This window comes from Protopterus annectens, chromosome 13.part0, assembly GCF_019279795.1.
Source record: "Protopterus annectens isolate FY-2018-M chromosome 13.part0, PAN1.0, whole genome shotgun sequence".
Taxonomy (NCBI): domain Eukaryota; kingdom Metazoa; phylum Chordata; order Ceratodontiformes; family Protopteridae; genus Protopterus; species Protopterus annectens.
Window position 1 is genome coordinate 264,975,582 of NC_056747.1, and position 22,331 is coordinate 264,997,912.

The 22,331-nt window shown below is 43.6% G+C and overlaps 1 protein-coding gene across 1 annotated transcript in view; it reads right to left on the reverse strand.

Annotated features, from left to right (window-relative positions):
• Positions 1–22,331, reverse strand: part of RANBP3 (RAN binding protein 3) — a 2,163,070-nt gene that overhangs the window by 1,753,810 nt on the left and 386,929 nt on the right. Inside the window, exon 4 of the mRNA XM_044054814.1 lies at positions 18,515–18,601. Within this exon, the coding sequence (XP_043910749.1) occupies positions 18,515–18,601 (87 nt within the window). The remainder of the gene's footprint in view (positions 1–18,514; positions 18,602–22,331) is intronic.

The window sequence follows — 22,331 nt, forward strand, 5'->3', positions numbered from 1 at the left end:
GACGATTTTCCCAAAGGGATACCATGTCCTTGTGAAAGATGGGAAAAGAAGCCATTAATGGCTTGCAATTCAAACTCTTTGCTTAAATAAGGGCTCCATACAAGAGTCCTCCAAGTACATTTTAGAGAGGAAGATGCTGGCTCAAAAGGAGGGAGAGAACTTTTGCAATTCAACATTCAATCTCAAGGAGAAGGTAGAAGGAATAAATTTTTCTTGGTAGCCCGGTAAGGACACTACCTTTTAAAAACTGTTTGACCTCAAAAATGTGCTTAAACGGGTGGATCCAAAGACAAGCAAGCAAAGGCTGCTGACAAATTAGCTTTAATAGAAGAAAATGCCAGTCTTGAATTGAGCAATTCACAGATATGCGATAACAGAAGGAGTACCCATAAGGTAAGGGTCCAGTTTTCTATTTTGGCATCAAACAGAAAACCTCTTCCATTTGGAAACAACTTTCGTGGAGGTTTTCTAGTCTCCTTTAATATCTGTAGGACGTCCTCAGAGAAAAGGTGTTTGAATGGTAATAACAGTCCTAGCATCCAAGCTGTCAGGTTTAGAGTTGCAAGTCTGGTTGAATGACAGTCCCTCCTATCTTCTGAGCAAGTACATCCTGTGGGTTAACTTGTGTTGACTACCCTTGGCTAGGTGGAAAAGGGAGAATCAATATTGTCTGGGCCAAAATGTTGTCACTACCAGCATATTTGGGTCATCATCCTTGATTCTGAGCAGGACCTTCCGAGTGACAGGAAATAGGAAAAGCACACCAGAATTCCCTTTTCCACGAGGCTGAGAAGGCATAAATTTTTCCAAGCCTCTGGGCATGGAACTCCAAAGCAAAATATACTGAGCTGCTTCCTCAGCATGGAGGCAGTTAGACTCTAGGAGTTTGCCACAGATAAATAACTTGCAGGAAGATTTCTCTGTTCAACATCCATTCATGAGTGTTTGCATTTGATCCGCCCAAGTAATTTGGCCTCTACATTCATCTCTGAGGGAATGTAAACTACCTAAAGGAGAAGGGTATGTTGGACAGCTATCTCCAAGGCTTCCATTAAAAGTCTGCAGAGGTAAAGTTTTGCCCCCTTCCTGTCTGACATGTCACATTACAGTGGTATTGTCTGAGAATTGGAAAGTCTCCTTTAGAAAAAATGTTATTTAAAGGTTGGGAGATTGGTATAACGGTTAAGGTGTTTACCTTACAAACACAAGGTACAGGGTTTGATTCTTCCATGGGGCAATTGGCTAGACTTAAAATGGCCCACACGGGCAGTTAGCCTAGTACTAATCTATGAACCTAATGACTGAAGAGCCAGGATCAGCGCTTTTACTTTCATGACATTTATGCATTTGTTTCTGCCCTGCACTGACCATACACATTGGACTTCAAAGTTCATAGAACATGCTTCTCCATGCCAGGTCTGAAGCATCTGGGGAAACTTCTTGGCAAGTTGGGGAAAACAGTAATGGCACTCCTGGACAGACTGACATCTTATTGATAGGTCAAGGAATTTGTTAAAGGTCAAGGAGAATTAGGGAAGTTCAGCGTTCATGTGGAGTCTGGCAAAGGGTATTATAAACTATTTTACTTTAGCATCTCCCGTGATATACAGCTGTAGACAGCGAAAGTATTAACTGAAAATTAGACTTCACTATCTGAATTTGGTTAAAACAGTGGGATCACAACCACTGTTTACTGGTAAGTGTACTTAATTCAAAAAGGTCAACTGGACTCTGCTTTGAAAAGCAATAAGAAAGTCGGATGCAATTCTTAAAAAAACAATCTTTGAAATCTTTAAATGTGGCATGTGTTAATGGTCTAAAGTTTATGTTCGAAACACCAGTGTTATATTTTGACCATTTATAGGGCTATACCGTTTTTTTGTGTATGTGGGGGTAAATATAACTTTACTACTGTGGTTTACTATGTTTTCTGCCTGTCCTAGTTCTTATGAGACTAAAAACCAACAAAAAAGCTTTATGATAGGATTAAAGAACATGTGTATTCAATAAAAACAAAGGACATCAACAATGCTTTCTATGAACTCTATACTCTGCAGTTCTTTTAAGTTTACATTCTGCATAATGCAGAACATTGCGCAGAAAATTCCAGAGGCGGGATTTAGAAAATTTAGAAATAGAAGTCAAATTGCAAATATGACTCGAGGCAAGTGTTCATCCTGGCATACAAGTATTATTGTCAAACATCTTTTAAAGGGTAAACATACTTAAATTTTTATCAAATATTGAATGTTTTTCTTTAATTTTTAAAATGTTAATTTTATGAATGAAGTGACATCTCGGTCATTATCTTACTGTTAGGAAAGGAGCACATGGATATTTACACCCGTTATTTAAGCTTGGTTGGTTGTTACTGTAACTCTGCTCTGATGTCTTTTTGGGGGACGGAGGGGGGGGGGGTAAAAGAGTTAAACTGAGATGTAAGAAAAAAAAAATGGTTCAAGAGTTTGGATGATTGCTTTCCCATTTGTGTGTGTGTTTTAGATTTTATTCGTTGAGGTTAGAACTGAACCAGCAAGATCTTCTGTTTTTCGCATCACTCACAGAGATTCCTATAACCACTCTATTGTTGGCTGTCAAGTTACTTCTGGCAACTGCTGCAATGTATAACTACATAGGATATTTTCTGTATTCAATTCTCATATGCGTGCAGGTGTTTGGTGTATGTTGTTTTTGGTATATGTTGCAAATAAGCTGCAGGGCATTACTATGGGCATCTTGTCTCCAGCAGTCAGTGAGTTTTCATTACCATACATAGTCATTCCAGTCAAAAAGTCAGCCTGTTTGCACTTTAGTGAAAATGACCAAAACTCCACAACTATACGAGTCTACTGTAGGCCTCTAGCTGCGGCTTGTTTGTGGAGAGCAGCTATCTTTGTACCTGAAGTGCATTAATACTTCCAGTTAAAAAAAAAAAAATAGAAAATAACAGCCAGCCTAATGTTCCTTTGAGGTACTGCTGGCAGCAAAGTGAAACACAATCAGATGGGCTTCCCAAGTGCAAATGCTACCTAGTGTTGTTCTGATGTGATTCACATTCACGACTTGCTCTCTCACCAAGTATTTGAATGGGGCAGGTAGTATGGACCACAATATTTCTGCAGCAGTCAGCTACTCCACAAGGTAAAGACACTAAAGGTACAAAGATGATTAACATGCACAAATGTGCAACTACACATCCTTTAGTTCCCACACTTACAAGTATAGGTTCATAGGTTCATACTAGGCTATCTGCCCTGGGGCATTTATAAGCCTAGCCCGAGTGTGTTTGGCTTTCACCACCCTTTGATTTGAGTTTATTGTGCCTCTGTCTAGTAGTGACACAGAAGTAATCCCCGGAGTAAACCTACGATCCCCCATCCACTCATCAAGATTCCTCTTGAAGAGAGTCAGTGAAGGGCTCTGCCTAACACGGACTGGGATTCTATTCCAGAGCGAAGAGAGCCTCTGGGTTATGAATCTGTCCCTCCAGCATGTTCTATTTATTTCTGTGCTGAGGTTCAAGTCGCTCGAGCGCGTGGCTCGAAGGGATTTGGATTTTCTGAGGTGGAGCATGTCCATTAATTCTGGGTTGGACATAGCTTTATATGTCAGGCATAGATCGCCTCGAAGTAGGTGGTATGCAACAGAGTAGAGCTGGAGTTTTTTTTAACAGAGCAGCTTGCGGCATCTGTTTGAGTCCCTTGATCCTGTTTCTGAGGTACTTTTGGGGTCTTTCCAGTTGCTGCAGGTGTCGGGTAAGGTACATCCCAAAAGGGGCATTGTATTCTATTATGGGCCTGATGAGGGATGAATAAAGGGGCACGATGACCTCCCTTGATCTAGATGTGAATCCTTTCATGATAAGGTGGGCTATGTAGAAGGTCTTTCTAACCACTTTGGCAATGTGGTTGTCAAAGGAGAGATTACTATCAACTTGGGTCCCCAGGTCCCCAATTACCTTCCTCTGTACTTAATGGGTTACCACCTATGTGGTAATTTGTGGGCACTTTGTTTTTGCCAAAGGGTATGACTATACACTTTTTGGCATTTAGCTTTAGGCCATGGCTCTGGCACCAGTAATCCGTCTCTGTGAGACCTTTTTGAAGGATGCTCATGTCAGCTGGAGTGTCAATTATGGCACCCAGTTTGCAGTAGTCTGCGAACTTGGTCAGCCACAGTCCTCCCGTGTTAGCCTGTACCTCGGAAAAATATATACCGAACAAGAGAGGTCCCAGGACTGAGCCTTGTGGGACACCACTTGTAACTGGTTTCGAGTCTGACATGGCTCCAGCAACTCTGAGGGTTCTGTCTGAGCCAGTTTGCAACCCATCTTGCGACATAGGGGTTTATATTTAAGCTGGATAGCTCATCTATGATGCCTGAGTGGGGTATTGTGTCAAAAGCCTTCGCGAGGTCCAGATAGGCTGTGTGGACTACCTTCCCTTCATCTATGGCCTTGGTGACTGTTTCAAAGAAGTCGACCAGGTTCAAGAGGCAGGATCTGCCCTTGACAAAGACGAATTGGGTAGGATCTAGTGTCTGTAGGTCCCCAATCTAAGTTTATGAGTTCCATGATGATCCTCTCCATAGCCTTGCAGACTAGTCTAGTCAGGCGTATGGAGTGATAGTTTCCAGGGTCCGTCGAGGCACCACCTTTGTGGAGAGGGACCACTGTTGCTGTACGCCATTCTTTGGGTACATATCCTGTAGTAAGGTTGAGATTGTACAGCAGTTTTACTTGAGGGTTTAGTTCCTCTTGGAGTTCATGTAGGACGCAACCTGGGACACCGTCTGGTCCCATTGAAGCAGTGTTTTTTGCTTTGGAGAGGGCGGCTTCCAGCCGAGCATCTGAGATGTTCGGGAGGCTGCACTCTGCTGGGATAGGTATTTGCTCTTTTTTTTTTTGGGGGGGGGGGGGGCTGCACTAAACCTCTCTGCCAGAATGTTGGCAATGTCTGTGGGTTCAGTGTATTTTTTGACATTTAGAATCAACTCTAAGCATATCTGGGAGTTGCATCCCAGGTTCCTAACATAGCCTTGTGATTGTCTTTAGTGTCCTGTGCAATTTTTCTCTTGAAGCTGGCCTTGGAGGATTTTGTGAGGGATTGTAATTTTTTGCTAGTACTAATCACAGATGCCCTCCCTTTTAGGGATTTTGCTCTATCATGTAGTAGCTTCCTCCTTCTGTTGTACAGCTTATTTATGGCTGTGGTCCACCAGACTGGACGCCTGCCTTTGGGCGATTGGGTCTTGGTTTTGTTTGGGATAGCATGATCCATGCATTCCTGGAGGTGTCCATAGAATGCGGTTATATAAGATTCTGCAGTTTGGGCCATAGTTTCCACTGGCCCGGGGGCCTTGAAGGATTCCACCTTGGTTTTGAGAAGTGGAAAGTGCACTTTTGAGAAGTTTTTCACTGTGGTTTTATGGGCTGGGGGTGGGGTCAGGTTGTGGATATCAGTGAGACTAATTTATGGTCTGATCTTACCAATGAGGGGTTTACTTCTGGTATGGAGCATAGAGTCCCCATGTTGGCAATGATCAGGTCGAGTGTTTTCCCCTCTTGTGGGAATGGTGACTAGTTGTTCCATAGCATTTGAGTTTATAAATTCCAGGAACCTTTGGGCTAGGGTGTTGGGGCTTGAGTAATGCTCCCAGTCTATGTTTGGGTAGTTGAAGTCACCCAATATAATGGTGTTTGGAGAGATCTTCATGTTCTCCAATGTTTTCAGGAAAGCAGAGTGGGATTCCTGATTTTGAGAGGGTGGTCTGCAGCATGCTAACTGAAAAGCAGTTTTGCCCATTGTTAGTTGCACATGGATGGTCTCCGATGCTTCGTGCAAAGCCACTAACAGTAACTGCATATTACTCTAAGTACATTAAGAATGGCAATATTAAAAAAAAGGGCACTGGCCTCACCTGCAACTTGAGATAATAAAGTATATCTGTACAGTGTAACAGTGTGAAAGTAATTTACGACATGGATGAAGTATTTCTGGACAATTACAGAAAACATTTTTCATATTTTCTTCAATAATGCATAAATGGACAAGGAATCAAGAACATCAGTGTGTACCCATGTGCAAACACAGGCAAGAAAAATGAATAGGCCAAAAAAGTGTGTATCATGAACATATGATCTGTACAGCACTGTTCCCAAAGTTAAGATCATCATAAACATTTACATGATAAAGCTAATATCTCAAAAAAGGAAGCAATGGCATTCTGGATAAAGGTCTTAACTAGAAGTTGACCGAACTAATACATCAGAGCAGCGAAATTCAGAAGAGGAACACATTATGTGAGTTAAAAAGAATGCCAGAGTTGAGACAGACAGCAAGCCGTTAACAGAATCAGCAGAAAGAGTACAAGAATGCAGCCACAGCTGCAAGGATGGTATTAAAAATGAAAGTACAGTTTTGTACCTACCATAAATGTAGATGTCCAATAGATATGCAACTGCAGTCCTGACATATGGGTTGTCCTGCCTCAGGCAGCCCTTCGGTCGGCCAGATTCCAAAGTCTGGGTCCAGCGTCGGCTGATGTCGCCTCCTCCCCGACGTCAGAGCGGCTGGGGTATAAAGGCATCAGCCGACACCATCTTCTTCAGTGTTTCTTGCCCCAGATGCCAGGTGCCCTCCAAGGAAGGCTAAATTTTGTGAATGGATAAACAAAAAATCCAGACATGCACAACAGTAATAAACAGATACACCATAACAGATATCCCCAGCTTATAGGAAAGGGGGGAAATGGACCCAAGGGAAAAAGCAGAGGGGTAGGAGGGAGGGAAAACCTGACTGCAGTTGCATATCTATCGGACATCTACATTTATGGTAGGTACAAAACTGTACTATGTCCTTCAAGAATGCAACTGCAGTCCTGACATATGGGTTGAATACCATAGCCAAGCTGGGGGTGGTAGGACTAAGCAAGAGATGGTGTAGCTAGAAGGCCCTGCAGGACTGCCGAAGCAAAGCCTGCTCTGGATCTGGAGTATAATGGCAGGTTGTAGTATTTGGTAAATGTATGCACGGAGCTCCATGTAGCAGCGTCTAGAATATCTTTTGCAGCCACTCCTCTTAGAAAGGCTGTGGATGTGGCCATAGCTCTGGTGGAGTGTGGTCTAATATTAGCTGGCACACTTTTTCCATGAAAAGAGTAACAGAATCTGATGCAGTGTCCAATCCATTTTGAGATAGTTTGCTTGGTGACTGCCTTTCCTTGTGCCCCAGCAGCAAAGGCTACAAACAGTTGGTCAGACTTCCTGGTAGACTTTGTTCTGTCCAAGTAGTAGCGTAGTTGTCTGTGAATGTCTAAAGTATGCAACAGCTTTTCCCCTTTGTTTTGAGGGTTAGGAAAGAAAGTAGGCAGGTGAATTGCTTGGTTTGGAGACACTCTGGATATCACCTTAGGCATGAAGGAAGGATTGGTCCCGAGAGAAACTCTGTCCTGATGAAAGATGAGAAAAGGAGGAACTGCCATGAGGGCCTGTATCTCAGAGACTCTTCTTGCTGAGATGACTGCCAACAGGAAAACCGTTTTCCAAGAGAGAAATTGCATTTCAGAAGATGCTGCTGGTTCAAAAGGAGGAAGAGTTAATTTTTCCAAGATGTAATTAAGGTCCCATGCAGGAATTGGTTGTTTCCTTGGAGGTTTGATATTCTTTATACCCCTTAAACTGTCTTAGCAAGGGATGCGAAAACACAGGTGGATCACAGTTGTAATGTGCTGAGATAGCTGAAGCGTGGATTTTGATGGAAGAGTATGAGGCCACTGTGAAACATTTCTGCCAAGTATTCTAATATCAGAGGTATGTTCATCAGTGATGCATCCTGGCCCTTGTTGACATTCCATTTGGCCGAATAGGTTTTTCTGGTGGAAGGTCTGCGTGCCTCCAACAAAATTTCCTGAACTTTTTTGGAGGGAGTCATGAATCCCAGTCATGGAACTCTCCAAGCTGTCAGCTTTAAGGTTTGCAGATTCTGATGAACAGTCTTGTAGTTGTGTTGAGTCAGGAGCTGAGGCCATTGAGGCAAGGGTCACGGTTTGGTGCGAGTTATGCTCAGTAGCAGTGGATACCAGTGTTGCCTTGGCCAGTCTGGAGCTATCAAGATTCCTCTTGGTTGTTCTGCCTTGATCTTAAGTAACACCTTGGTGAGTAAAGGTAGGGGAGGGAATGCATAAATTGTTAGGGCATTCCAGCTGAAGGAAAGAGCATCCGTTTTCCAAGCTAGAGGATGGTGTATCCTTGTGCAAAACCTTTCCAGATGATGATTGAGATGAGATGCAAAGAGGTCTATGTCTGGTCTTCCCCATGCAGTTAATTGTGAGAAAAGTACAGTTTTGTACCTACCATAAATGTAGATGTTCGAAGATCCACATTGCTGCAGTCCTAACACTTGGGTAGTCCGCTGTCCCAGTCGGCCCGAATACCAAAGTATAAGGCTGACGTCGGTCAAGGCGCATTTGACTGACATCAGAACGTCAGGGTACAAATGCGCATGACCGACGTCATATCCTCAGTCTTTTCTTGCCCCAGATGTCAGAAGACCCTAAAAAGATAAGGCCAAAACCAAAAAACACCAAAACACTCCTGTGCCTAAAATATGTACAATATATACAAATGTACAAAAAATAGAACCTCACCCACACAACCACCCCTAAACACAGAGGGAAGGAGGGAGGAAAATTGGACTGCAGCAATGTGGATCTTGAACATCTACATTTATGGTAGGTACAAAACTGTACTATGTTCTTCATCTCACATTGCTGCAGTCCTAACACTTGGGTAGAATCCCAAAGCAGAGGTAAGGGAGGATGGCTAAGCTATAATGAAGCAGGAGCTGCCAAAATGCCCTGCAACACAGCAGTGGCAAAACCAGCCCTGGACTTAGAATAGAGAGGAAGGTGGTAATGCTTGGAGAAAGTATGCACTGAACTCCAAGTAGCTGCCTCCAAAATATCCTTAGTTGCCACCCCCCTTAGAAATGCTGTTGAAGTGGCAGTAGCCCTAGTGGAATGAGGCCTAATCCCAGCTGGAATCTCTTTGCCATGATGGGAGTAACAGAATACAATGCAAAACCCAATCCACTTAGAAATAGTTTGTTTTGACACAGGCTTGCCCTGAGAACTCAAAGCAAAATAAACAAATAACTGCTGAGACTGCCTAAAATCCCTAGTCCTGCTTAAATAATAACGCAACTGCCTGTGTACATCTAAAGTGTGCAAAATCTTTTCCCCCCTATTTTGGGGATCTGCATAAAAAGTAGGCAAATGAATAGTTTGGTTTAAAGCCACACTAGAAACCACCTTAGGCATAAATGAAGGATTAGTACGTAATGATACCCTATCCTTATGAAAAATCAAAAAAGGCTCCACCGCCATAAGGGCCTGCAATTCAGAAACCCTTCTTGCAGAAGTAATGGCCAACAAAAGCAGTCTTCCATGACAAGTATTTCAACTCAGCAGTAGCCGAGCCTCAAAAGGTTGTAGAGTAAGTTTCTCCAACACAAAATTGAGGTCCCAAGCAGGAGTAGGAGCTCTTCGTGGGGGTCTTATATTCTTTGCCCCTCTAAGAAATTGCTTGAACAAAGGATGAGAAAACAATGGTGGGTCACAATCATAGTGAGCTGAAATTGCTGCAGCATGAATCTTAATGGAAGAGAAAGACAAACCTTTGTCCAATAGCTCAGTAAGATATTGAAGAGCCACACTCAAATTAGGCTCAGAAACATCCAAATCCTTTGCTGCACTCCAAAATAAAAATCTCTTCCATTTTTCCGCATACACCTTACGTGTACTAGGTCTTCTGGCTTCCGTAATCACATTCAAAACTTGTTGAGGAAGTTGAGACCTGCTGTGGTTCAAAAGAGAATATGCCAGGCTGTTAGATGAAGAGAGTGAAGCTTGACATTGAGTAGATGACCGTCCCTCTGAGACAAAAGGTGTGGAATCAAAGGTAAAGGCCATGGAGGCTTTCTTACCAGATTCCTCAGTAATGGGTACCACTGTTGCCGAGGCCAATCTGGAGCTATCAAAATCATCCTTGGCTTGTCTTGTCTGACCTTTAGGAGTACCTTTGGGAGGAGAGGCAGAGGTGGAAAGGCATACACATGAAGATTTTCCCAACTGAACGAAAGAGCATCCACTTTCCAAGCTGTGTGATGATAACTTTTCGTGCAAAACTTTGGCAGCTGGTGGTTTAGTGGAGAAGCGAACAGATCTATGTCTGGAGTTCCCCATGACACTGTCAATTTTCGAAATACATGAAGATCCAGTTTCCACTCGTGGGGATCCATGATTTGCCTGCTTAACACATCTGCTAAGGAGTTCTGTGCTCCTGGCAGAAACCTTGCTTGAAGAGTAAGCTGCAAGCTGAGCGCAGTCTCCCACAAAATCATTGCTTGCCTGCATAGAGGATAAGAATGTGTTCCCCCTTGCTTGTTGATGTACCACATGACAGTTGTGTTGTCTGTTAGAATCAACACCTGCCCTGGAAGAAGTAACTCCTTGAAAGCCTTCAATGCAAACTGGACTGCTAACATCTCCTTCATGTTGATATGTAGATGCTGTAGTCTGGCAGGCCACTTGTCTTGTATCCACTTTCCATTCAGATGAGCTCCCCAAGCTATGTCTGAGGCATCTGTCGTTAGAATCTGACTCGCCTCTGGCCGGGTCACAGAGAGTCCCTTGTTTAGGTGACATTCCTGAGCCCACCACAAAAATTCCTTTTGAATGCAAGGTATTATTTGAATGACAGTGTCCAGATCCTGGCAGTGCTGTGTCCATACATTTTTGAGATACCATTGTAGCTTCCTCATATGCAGTTTGGCATTGGGAAGCACCAGAATACAAGATGCCATGAACCCTAATGCTTGAAGGACTGTCCTTGCAGTCAGCACGGACTGATGAGATAGTTGATGGAAGTAAAGGGATAGACTCTTTTGTTTGTCCGGGGTTAAAAAGGCCATCTGGGCTGCTGTATTCAGTCTCACACCCAGAAAGCACATGTCTTGAGAGGGTACTAGACTGGACTTTATTTCGTTCACAGAATACCCCAGGCATCTTAGCACTGCTATCACATAATCCAGATGCTGAAGAAGCTCGTCCTTTTCTTGAGCCAGAATCAGACAGTCGCCCAAGTAAGGATAGATTTGTATTCCTTTTAGCCTGAAAAAGCTACAACTGGAGCCAGAACTTTTGTGAATACTCTGGGCAGTAGATAAGCCAAAGGGCAATGCAGAGAACTGATAATGGGAATTTCCAGCTCGAAACGCAGATACTTCCTGCAACTGAGTCTGATAGGCACATGAAGGTAAGCCTCCTTGAGATCTAAAGTTACCATCCAGTGATCTTTGCCCAGCAGAGGTAAAAGCTGTTGTAACGTCAACATTTTGAACTTGGGAATGTCCAAATAAGTGTTGAGGATAGACAAATCCAAAATTGGTCTCCACGTGTTCCCCTTTTTTGGTACTAGGAACAGGCGAGAATAAAATCCTAGGCCCCTTTCTGGCACAGGAACCGGCTGAATGGCCCCTATCTGGAGCAACAGAGAAATTTGCTTGTGAGCCTCTTTTCTTTGTAGAGGAGGAATGTCTGGCATGCCTTTGAAAGGAGGCAAGGTATGGAAATAAAACCTGTAAGCGTGGTGAATGATATCCAATACCCATCTGTCTTGGGTAATAACACTCCAGTTTTCTTTGAAAAGTGCCAGCCTTCCTCCCAAAGGTGCTGCCAGACGAGAAGGCTCTGGCAGCTGAAAAGGCAAGTCATTGGGTCTGCTTACGAAAGGACTGACCCCTGCCCTCACCAGAAGACTGGGCAGGCGAACTGCCTGCTCTAGGCCTAAAAGAACCTTGAGCTCTGCCCCTACCACGTCTAGATCTACCCCTAGACTGAGAATCATAAGAAGGATAAGTCCACCCCTTAGTAGGCCAATTTCTACTAAACTTTGGAGGCTGAACCTGCAAAAAATCTTTAACAGTCTGCATAGCCTTAGCCTTGTCCTCCATTTTCTTTAAAACTGCGTCCACAGGCGCACCAAATAACACATCAGATTGTAAAGGAGCATCTAAAATCCTTGTCTTTACATGTTCAGCTAAATTCTGATCCTTGAGCCAGGCGTGCCTGCGAAGAACAGAACCAGTGGCCGCCACCCTCGAAGAGGCCTGTACAGCATCAAAACCACATTGCAAGGAATGCTTACCCACTTGTTCAGAAACATGAACTAAATCCTGCAACTCTTTACACTCAATACCTTCCGCCAGAGCATCTACCTTAGACTTCAATTGTGAAAGGAGATAATTTTGGTATTTCAACATGTGAAACTGGCAATTCAAAGCCCTCATGGCTAAAGTGGAAGAAGTATACACCTTTTTCCCCCCATCTATCCAAAGCCCTTGCCTCTTTATCAGAAGGAACAGGATTTTTAACAACAGAAGCCTTAACACCTTTAGGGCCCTGAGAAACAGTTTCTGGGTCTGCCCTGGGACTCTTAAAAGATACTTATGAGCTTCAGGCACCCTATAATACCTGTCCGGTTTAACTGGGGCAGGAGGCAAAGAATCAGGGTTCAGGGAAGCTTCTGCAAAAACATCCTCTACCACATCCAGAACAGGAGGTATAGCTAAAGGCCTATGCTGGGGTAGAAACAAAAATTCCCTAAGCCTTTTCCTAGAATCAGAGAAATCTTGACCTTCCCATTTAAAATGCTCCCTCATGGAATGAAGGGTCTCTGAAAAGAAAAATCCTCAGGAGGAGAAGCAAGGTGTAGAGTCATCTACATCAGAATCAGAATAAGGAGGATACTCCTGCAAGTCTTCAGCCGAAGACTCAGAAGCCTCTGAACACTGCTCAAAACTTTCAAGCTCAGGTTCCACCCTAGGCCTCTTATCAGGGGGGGGTAAAGAACCTCTAATCATAGTAATCAAATCTTCTGCCATTTTAAGCATATGTTTCTTAGGCAGAGACCCTGAAGAACTAGGGGAAACCCCCACTGAAGTTAACCCTGGCCTACCTCTAGAAGGAACCTTGGAAACAGAAGGGGAGGGCCTAACCACCTTAGGAAGGGAGGGGAGAACAGCTACCTGAGAAGCCCCTTCAGCCTGGCCTACCTCCTGAGAGGACACATCTTGTAACAGTAAAGTCTCACCCTGAGAATCCAAAGGAACTTCTGGTAGAACCACCGGCTCCACCGAGCCCTCTAAAGAACCGACGTCCGGGACAGACGGTTCTTCCACCCTAGGCTTCGCTGCTTTGTCCTTGCGTTTTTTAGAGCGGGCGCCGGAGCATCCAACGGCATGTTGTAATTACAACGCTTCCCAAAGACTAACCTGGCACAATCTAATCTTCTCTTAATAGTGCGTTTGTTAAATCTAGCACAAGAGCGACAGCCAACAACGTCGTGCTCAGGCCCTAAGCAAGGTATACACAAAGTATGGTAATCTCTATGAGGTATCTGTTTCCCACAAGAAATAGTTATTCACTTTTTCTGACATCCGGTTAAATACTGAGGCAAGAAAAAACCAAAATATTCCCCAACGGGGTACTTGGCCAACTTTGATTCGGTCTGAAACTCCGACTTCAGAAAATTTCAGAACGCCAACCTGCACTCGCAATACTGCTTCTGCATCGGACCATGCGGCAAAAAAGACTGGGGATATGACGTCGGTCATGCGCATTTGTACCCTGACGTTCTGATGTCAGTCAAATGCGCCTTGACCGACGTCAGCCTTATACTTTGGTATTCGGGCCGACTGGGACAGCGGACTACCCAAGTGTTAGGACTGCAGCAATGTGAGATGAAGAACATATGCATGGGTGTAGCATCCATTCGTGTGGATCCAAGAAATTTCTGCTCAACCTGTCTGCCAGAACATTGTCCTTGCCTGGAACAAACTGGGATAGCAAGTAGATGTTCAGTTTCAGGGACTTTTCCCAAAGAGTCATTGTTAGTCTGCAGAGGGGGTAGAAGTGAGTGCCCCCTTGTTTATGTACCACATGACAGTGGTGTTGTCTTGTCCTTATTAGCAGATGACCTTGCTGAAGAGATTTTCCAAAAGCTTCTATTGCATGTATCACTGCCAACATCTTTTTGATTTATGTGCTGATGCATTTCCATGGGAGTCCATTGCCCTTGAATGCATCTGCCGTCCATGTGCGCCCCCCATCCATGGTCTGAGGCGTCTGTTGTAATAGTTTGACTTGTTGGAGCTTTGTTGAAAGGCATGCCTTCGTTTAAGTGACTTGCTTGAGCCCACCATAAAAATTCCCTTTGCAGGCATGGTATGAGCGGAATTATGTGTTCTAGGTTGTGGCTGTGTTGAGACCACAGGCTTTTGAGGTACCATTATAGTTTTCTCATGTGTAGCCTTGCCAGAGGGATTAGAAGAATGCAAGATGCCATGAACCCCAGGGCCTGCAGGGTTTTCCTTGCGGTCAGGTGGGTTAGTCTTGCTAGGCTTTTGAAGTAGTCTGTTAAATGCTCTTGTTTTTCCTCTGTGAGGAAGGCCATTTGTAGCTGGGTGTTCAGCTTTGCTCCTAGAAAAATAATCTCTTGGGATGGCAGTAGTCTTGATTTTTGAATGTTGACTGTGTATCCCAAAGCCTGTAGCAATTGAATGACATAATCCAAGTGTTTTATCAAGGTTTGTTTGCTGTCTGTTTGTATGAGGCAGTCGTCCAGGTAAGGGCATATTTGAATCCCCTGGAGTCTGCAATGTGCCACTACTGATGCCAGGCATTTCGTGAATACTCTGGGCGCAGTAGGTAAGCCAAACGGCAATGCTGAGAATTGACAGTGCTCTGTTCCTGCAAGAAATCTGAGGTATCTTCTGCAACTGTGTCTGATAGGGACATGCAGGTATGCCTCCTTGAGGTCCAGAGTAACCAGCCAAGACCCCTTGCCCAGCATGGGAAGAAGTTGCTGTAACGTCAGCATCTTGAATTTTGGCACCATGAGAAAAGTATTTAGAGCGGACAAGTCCAAAATAGGCCTCCATTGCTTTTCTTTTCTTGGAACAAGGAACAGTCTTGAGTAAAATCCCTGGCCTTGTTCCTGAGGACGAACCTTCTCTATTGCTTTTATTTGTAACAGCTTTGAGACTTCTCTGAGTGCCTCTGCCCTTTGATTTTGTGGCAGGTTTGGCATGCCTTGTCCTGTTGGTAAAGTACGGAAGTGGAACCTGTAACCTCTTGTCTATTATGTCCAGAATCCATTTGTCCTTTGTTATAATGTGCCAGTTCTTTGAGAGTAGAGATAATTTTCCGCCTAGAGGTGCTTCTCTTTGAGCCTTGGTAGGCGGAGTGAAAGGTAAGTCATTGTGATTGTCCCTGTGGTGCAGGTGAACTACCTGTGCCACTTCTCTGATTTTGAGGTTGCCATTGGCGGCCCCTGTAGGAGCCTCAGTATTGCCCTCTACCTCGTGCACGCCTGTTCTTTCCCCTTTGAAACTTGTCTGAGTCTGGAAAGGACCAATTCCTTGAAGGCCAGTTCCTGCTGAATCTGGGAGGCTGAACCTGGAGGAAATCCTTTACTGTCTGTACTGATTTTGCCTTTTCCTCAATAGACTTCAACACATCCTGAGCATTAGCACCAAAAAGCTTCTGTTTATCCAGAGGTGCGTCCAAAAGCTTTACTTTAACATGATCCGGCAGTGGCTGCTCTTTCAACCAAGCATGTCTACGGATAACAGCCCCTGTCATAGCTGCCCTACATGAAGCCTCCAATGCATCAACCACACTGAAGAAAATGGTTGCTAACCTGCTGAGTGTTATGTACTAAATCCTGCAATGCCTTTCTATCTATAGACTCAGGAGAGGCTAGCTTTTTCTGCAAATCATCCAGTAAACAATCCTGGTACTGAAACATATGAAAAAGGCAGTTAAGTGACCTCATGGCAAGGGTGGTGGAGGTATAAACTTTTTTATCCCATCTCTCCAGGGACCTTGCTTCCCTGTCAGCTGGCAGTGGGTTTTTGGCTGAGGAGGTAGCCACTCCTTTGGGGCCCTGTGAAATAGTTTCTAGGTCCACAGAGTGGGCCTTAAAGAGATGCTTGTGAGTGTCAGGCACCCTGTAATATCTGTCTGGCTTGACAGGAACAGGAGGGAGAGAATCAGGGGAAGCACTGGAGTCTGAAAATACATCATCCAGGACATCCAAAACTGGAGGGATAGCCAAAGGTCTGTGCTAGGGTAACTTGAGGAAGGTACAAAGCCTTTTCCTAGAATCAGAAAATTCCTGACCCTGCCACTTAAAATGTTCCCTCATGGAGTGGAGGACTTCACCCAAGAGAAATCCTCCGGAGGAGAGGCAGAGGGAATTGATTCCTCAGCATCAGAGTCCTCATAGGTCTGGAAGGATTCTTCTTGGGTATCCGAATGCTCTGAATCCCCAGAGGCGTCATCTGAAGAGAGGTTGTCTGCCTGCTCAGTTCTAGGCCTTTTTTCTGCAGGCGGCTGAGAACCTCTGTCTGGGTGGGGCTGAGACCCCCTGATAAGAGAGATTAGATCAGCAGCAAGAGACATGATCTGTTTATCAGACGAAGGGGCCTGAGAGGAAGGTTTAGGATGAGCCTTGGCCTGGCTGGCGGCCTTAGCACGTGCAAAGGCCTTGATGGACATGGAAACAGGAGGCCTAGCTGCCCCACGTGCAGGGGTAACCTTGTCCACAGGAATGGTGTTGGGTAGATCGAGAACTTAGGTTTCCGGAGGGAAATCAACAACCGGCACCGGAGTAGTCTCCGAGACCGAAGAGCGTGTTAACGCGGTGTCGTCGGCCTGGAGCGGTTGAATAATCGCTTCCGTAGGGGCCGGAGCACTCGCGGAGGACTTAGGCGTAGTATCGGAGGAAGACGTGGGCCGAGGGTGTCTGTCCCGGTCCTTGCGTTTCTTGGAAGTTTGTGCTTTCGGTTGTTCCGACGGCATGATGTAAGCGAAGGATTCGCCGAAAAAGTCTTCGGCAAATTCTGCCCGGCGCCTGAGAGTGCGCTTATTAAAGCAAGCATAGGCAGCACAGGCTGAGACGTCGTGGTCTGGGCCCAGGCAAGGGAGTCAGTAAGAATGGAAGCCCTTATGAGGTATTTGTTTACCACAAGACAAACCATTATTAACTTTCTCAATTTGTTCTGACATCGGCTGAGGCAAGAAAAAATGTTCCCCAACGGGGTACTTAGCTTTTAGATGACTTCGGTAACTGAAAACACAGGAGCTGACCGACCGGCACTTGCGAACTGCTTCTGCTTCGGGCACCGCGCGGCAAGAAAGACTGAAGAAGATGGCGTCGGCTGATGCCTTTATACCCCAGCCGCTCTGACATCGGGGAGGTGGCTACATCAGCCGACGCTGGACCCAGTCTTTGGAATCTGGCCGACCGAAGGGCTGCCTGAGGCAGGACAACCCATATGTCAGGACTGCAGTTGCATTCTTGAAGGAAATCTACATACAAGAGCTATACAATTCTGTTCCTACAACTATGCATCTATTCAATGTTTACTAACTCTAAATCACAATGACTGCCACAGCAATGGGGAGCAAGATCCCTCAGAGTTGTTTTATGTTGCACAATAACTCTATACAATTATAAAGGGGGGGGGGGGACGGACACAATAACATTTCCCAGTGCACCACGGTAGCAGGGATTTAATGTGCATGACAAGAATGCTGCAAGGAATGAAAACAAAGCCTGTATGTTTAAAAGCAACTAACCATGCACCCAAAATCTTAGAAACAGAAACACAATCTCTCTCTGGAGACAAACCACCACATACTTTTCACTTTAATAACCCAAACTAATTAAATGCACATATTATATAACTTATAAACACACTGGGGTGAAAACAGTGCCACAAGTTTAAAATGGGCCATCTTCATCAAATGACCATTTTATTAGTCTTTTGTCTCTCTCTCTCCTGCGGTCAAGGAAGCTGCACGCACTGCAGCAGAAGGCTCACCATTAACAAGAAATCTGTGCAAAAAGATGCCATGAGACAGGAATGGAACAGGTTGCAAACAATGACAAATTAACAAACATTCACAGTTTGAATCAAATGAAACTAACACGGGGACGCAAGACCACTAGAGCTGGATGAGTGGAAAGGAATTCTGAAAAAAGCCACAAGGCAAATTAAAACCATTCAGTACGGCTATCAGGAAAAATGGATAGCCCATGCAGTTACTTGCTGAGCCAGGGAACTTTTTAAAACAAATTCTACATCCACCTGTAAAAACTATTACTGGGCATAAAATTACCATCTATACAGAAACACAAGTCGGTGCTCACAACTTATAAGTACAACACCCTTTAAAATGACTGAAAATGAATTACTGTCAAGATAAACTTGAAACAGCTCGTTTCAAAATAGCTCCAGCCAGTTACCAAATGGTAATATGCGGCATTCTAACAAAAAGTTTATGTAAAGTGACACTGCTATGAATTGCAAACTGGCTTTCAATATTAACTTCAGATGTCCATTAAAGTTAAAACTACAGAAAAATAAGGAAAAACAGAAGTTGCTACCTGACTGTGAAGGTGGGAACTGGGTTAAGGAAGATGTTCTCTCTCGCTTAATAGGGGGGCAATATGCACCATCTTCTCGATCGGAATCTGCAACACAATTAAAAAAAAATGTTAAAATATTTAACTAGTATGTGTTTGACTACCTTTCATCTCCAAATCCATTTCATGTTTCACAAAATTTTCATTTCAACCACCACCTACTTTTACAAAACCGTAAACTTAAAAGCTGTCTTGCAGTATGTACTCCAAATCATTAAGTACAGTACTGAATTATGCCAAACAAGCCTACATTCCAACAGAAACGATTAAGGATTTTATCTAACATCTGCACAGAATATTTTTCATACGTCTCAGCTGTATGCATGCATTATCTGAACCACCAACTCCTGAAAGGATACCAACCATCAAGTCTCTACAACAGCACTACCAAGCATCCTTCACATTCTATCAATAACAAACCAAAAGCAAGTTAGAAAACTCAAGAAAAATTTAAGATAGTACAGAAAATGAAAATTAATACGAAGCCGCAGTAGGAATGTCTATGTGCACATCAACTTACAAACATAATGCTGAACTTGGATTACAGTATAAGACATCAAGTTTTACAGGTTTCAGATTAGTCCATGTGATTCAGAATGATTGCTAGCGATGTCTATTTAAATAAGAAATGCAAGGGATTTCAGGAACTGAATTTATGCATTTTAGTTGTGATGGATTAAACATACAATCAAGACGTACCAATACATCACCCACCTGCAACCCTTTTCCTATTTTTGTATAAGAGGGCGAGGTGTCACCAGCAGTAATAATCTAGAGCCAAGGTTCACACTGCTGGCTGGTTAGCCCTGCCATAGCTGCTCTTCCATACCACAAACTTGTATGCACTCTAACACTTATGCCCAATTTAGAACTTCCAATCCACCTACTGCACTGTCTTTGGAATGTGTGAGGAGACGCATGCAAACTCCACACAGAAGGCACCCCAACCAAAATTCAAACTGGAGAAACTCTTGTGAGGCAACACTGCCATCCAACGCACCACTGTGCTGCCCACAAGAACCATCAATCTCACTAACAAAAGCTTAAAGTATTCATGTCGATTCATCAGAGGTAGTTTCTGTGAACACAAAAAATTCATAATGTTCACCTAAAGTTTCAGCAAACATTCAAACTTTTTTTTCTGAATGTGGCAAGGCCACTTACAGACACCCTTAAGCTAAATATACCAACTCAGAGGTCATATAACAGTGGTGAAAGAAAGGAACTCAACTCAGTGAAAGCATTTTCAGCAAACGTGTTTTGATCCTTTGACGTTCTCCTAAGCTACCTTAGGCAACCCAACAATTTCCTTTAAAACCCCACTTTATAGATGTAAAGAATTTCTGCCATGACGTACATTGTTTTGTCTCCAGAGAAAGATATCTGAATAACTAAAGGTTTGTCTCGTCCTCTGATGTACTGGTAACATTGCACAAAAAAATGCTCAATAAACCTTGGCATAATATTTTCTTGCCTTTTAAATAATCTACGCAGCCACTGGAAACAGTTCAGTGAATTTTCAACAAAAGCAAAAAAAAAAAAAAATCAAAAGATCAAACAGCATTCAGCACACAAAGCTGTTGAAAATAAAATGTTGAGAAAAAGGTACACCTTTCCACCATGGCTGATGTAATCCTAGCTTTTTGTAAAAGCCTGAATACACAAATGCTTCAAGTGGTACAAAGGGTGACCCTAGTGTTACGTGGTGACACAATGGGCAGCTGTTTATTGGACAACCATAACTTTTTTCATTTTATGTACTTGGCTTAATGCCAATATTTTCTTCCACTAAACCAGAAAGTCCTAAGGAAATTAAAGGTTAAGAAGTTAAGTAACCTATCAGTCATGTAAGCAACTGCATACTATCAAAAGCTTCAAACTGATTCAACACCTCAACTGTTAAATTTTGCCACTTGACCTTAAAATGTCTTCAAAATAGAATTCTGTGAAATGTAGCTATTTAAGAAGAAATAAATACAAATATGTCTTAAGGAAACCATTACCAATGTCTAAACTCCATGACATCAACTACGAGCAAACAGAAGCATCTGGCTACATCAGCTCCTTTTGCCTGCTTCAGAGAAAAAAAACTACTGAACTTCTCATATCTTTTAATACAGTGCAAGGCTTCCATGCATGTGCTTGATGCAGCAGTTCATAAAAATCATTTGCATAAATTAAGAGACTAAAAACAATGAAGTTGAAGCTTTTTTAGAAATGTCAAAATCCTTTGCCTTTTTGTCCTTGCTCTTTTGGAATGACACCATTGAACGCCAGAGTCTGTAAAGGCCTTGCGGTAGCAGTAGACCAAACAGGACTCCATACGGGTGAGCAAGTACCTTGGTCCTAACATTCGAGAGTTTTCATATTTAATTCTGGGGTCATGATAGATGTCATGCTGAGCCCCCATGTATAGCAAACAAACAAGTGAAAATCTTTATGCAGAATTTTCTTCCCACACTCACAGCAAGATGTTGTCGCATTCGATTCTCTGCTAGAGCATCTTCCGTGTGGAGGCATGCGTGAATGGGTGTGCCTTCGTTGAAGGTTGGGCGTCAGGGCTGGTAACTCAGCACGTAAAAATCCACTATCAAACATTAGCGGACCTGAGTTCCGCTGTGGCGACCCCTAAACAGGATTAGCCGTAAGACATAACTTCAAGCAATTATTTACTTTTTTGAATATTAACTGCATGGCTAGAAAGAACTGAAGGAGCCAGATGGGCCCACATACTCAGACGTCTGGACTGTCAGACATCTAATGGCTAGGGATGACGCATAACTGTAGAAATCAGGCCAATGGGGGCTTCTGCATGGCAGAAAACCCAAGAATTAGTACTAAAACATTGGCCATGAAGGACATCAAGAATTGCACCAGACTAGCTGCTTTTCTGGAGACCTTCTCCTTTCCACAATGTTGCACAACTGTGGAGTCGGTACTACAAGCTTGGGAAGCTTGTTCCTGGAACAAACACTTCTGAGCTGTCATGCTCATTTCAATACTTCAGGCAGCTTTTGAGCATGTGCAACCAAGCATTTACACAGAGTATTTACATAACAGTACTTCATAGAAGCATATTGTGATTACTTTCCTTCTATAGTTGTTGCCAGTTTAGTTTACTCCACAGAGTTTGTCTCGAAAACTTAACACATTGTTGAGCTAAATGCAGAAGTGAGGAGGATTAAAAAACTTATCAGATTCTCAGACTCGTACCAACAGGCCATGCTTGTGAAGTAAAAGCAAAAAAAGTGCAATAAGTATAAACCACTAATGCCAGCACTGAAACAGCTGAAGGAATGACAGAGCAAATGGTACTGCTAGATCCATTAGAGTGGAAGAGAACACTGAGGTCAAACCACTCCTTTGTATACCAAACAAATAAGTAAAATATAAAAACACAGAAAAAAGTACAGTTTTGTACCTACCATAAATGTAGATGTCCGACAGATATGCAACTGCAGTCATAACATATGGGTTGTCCTGCCTCAGGCAGCCCTCGGTCGGCCGGATTCCAAAGTCTGGGTCCGGCGTCAGCCGGAGTCGCCTCCTCTCCGACGTCAGAATGGCTGGAGTATAAAGGCATCGGCCGATGCCATCTTCTTCAGTGTTTCTTGCCCCAGGTGCCCTCCTAGGAAGGCTAAATTTGGTGAATGGATAAACAATTCCAGACATGCACAACAGTAATAAACAGATACACCATAGGAGATACCCCCAGCTAATAGGAATAGGGATAGTGGACCCATAAAGAAAGTTGCAGAGGGGTAGGAGGGTGGGAAAA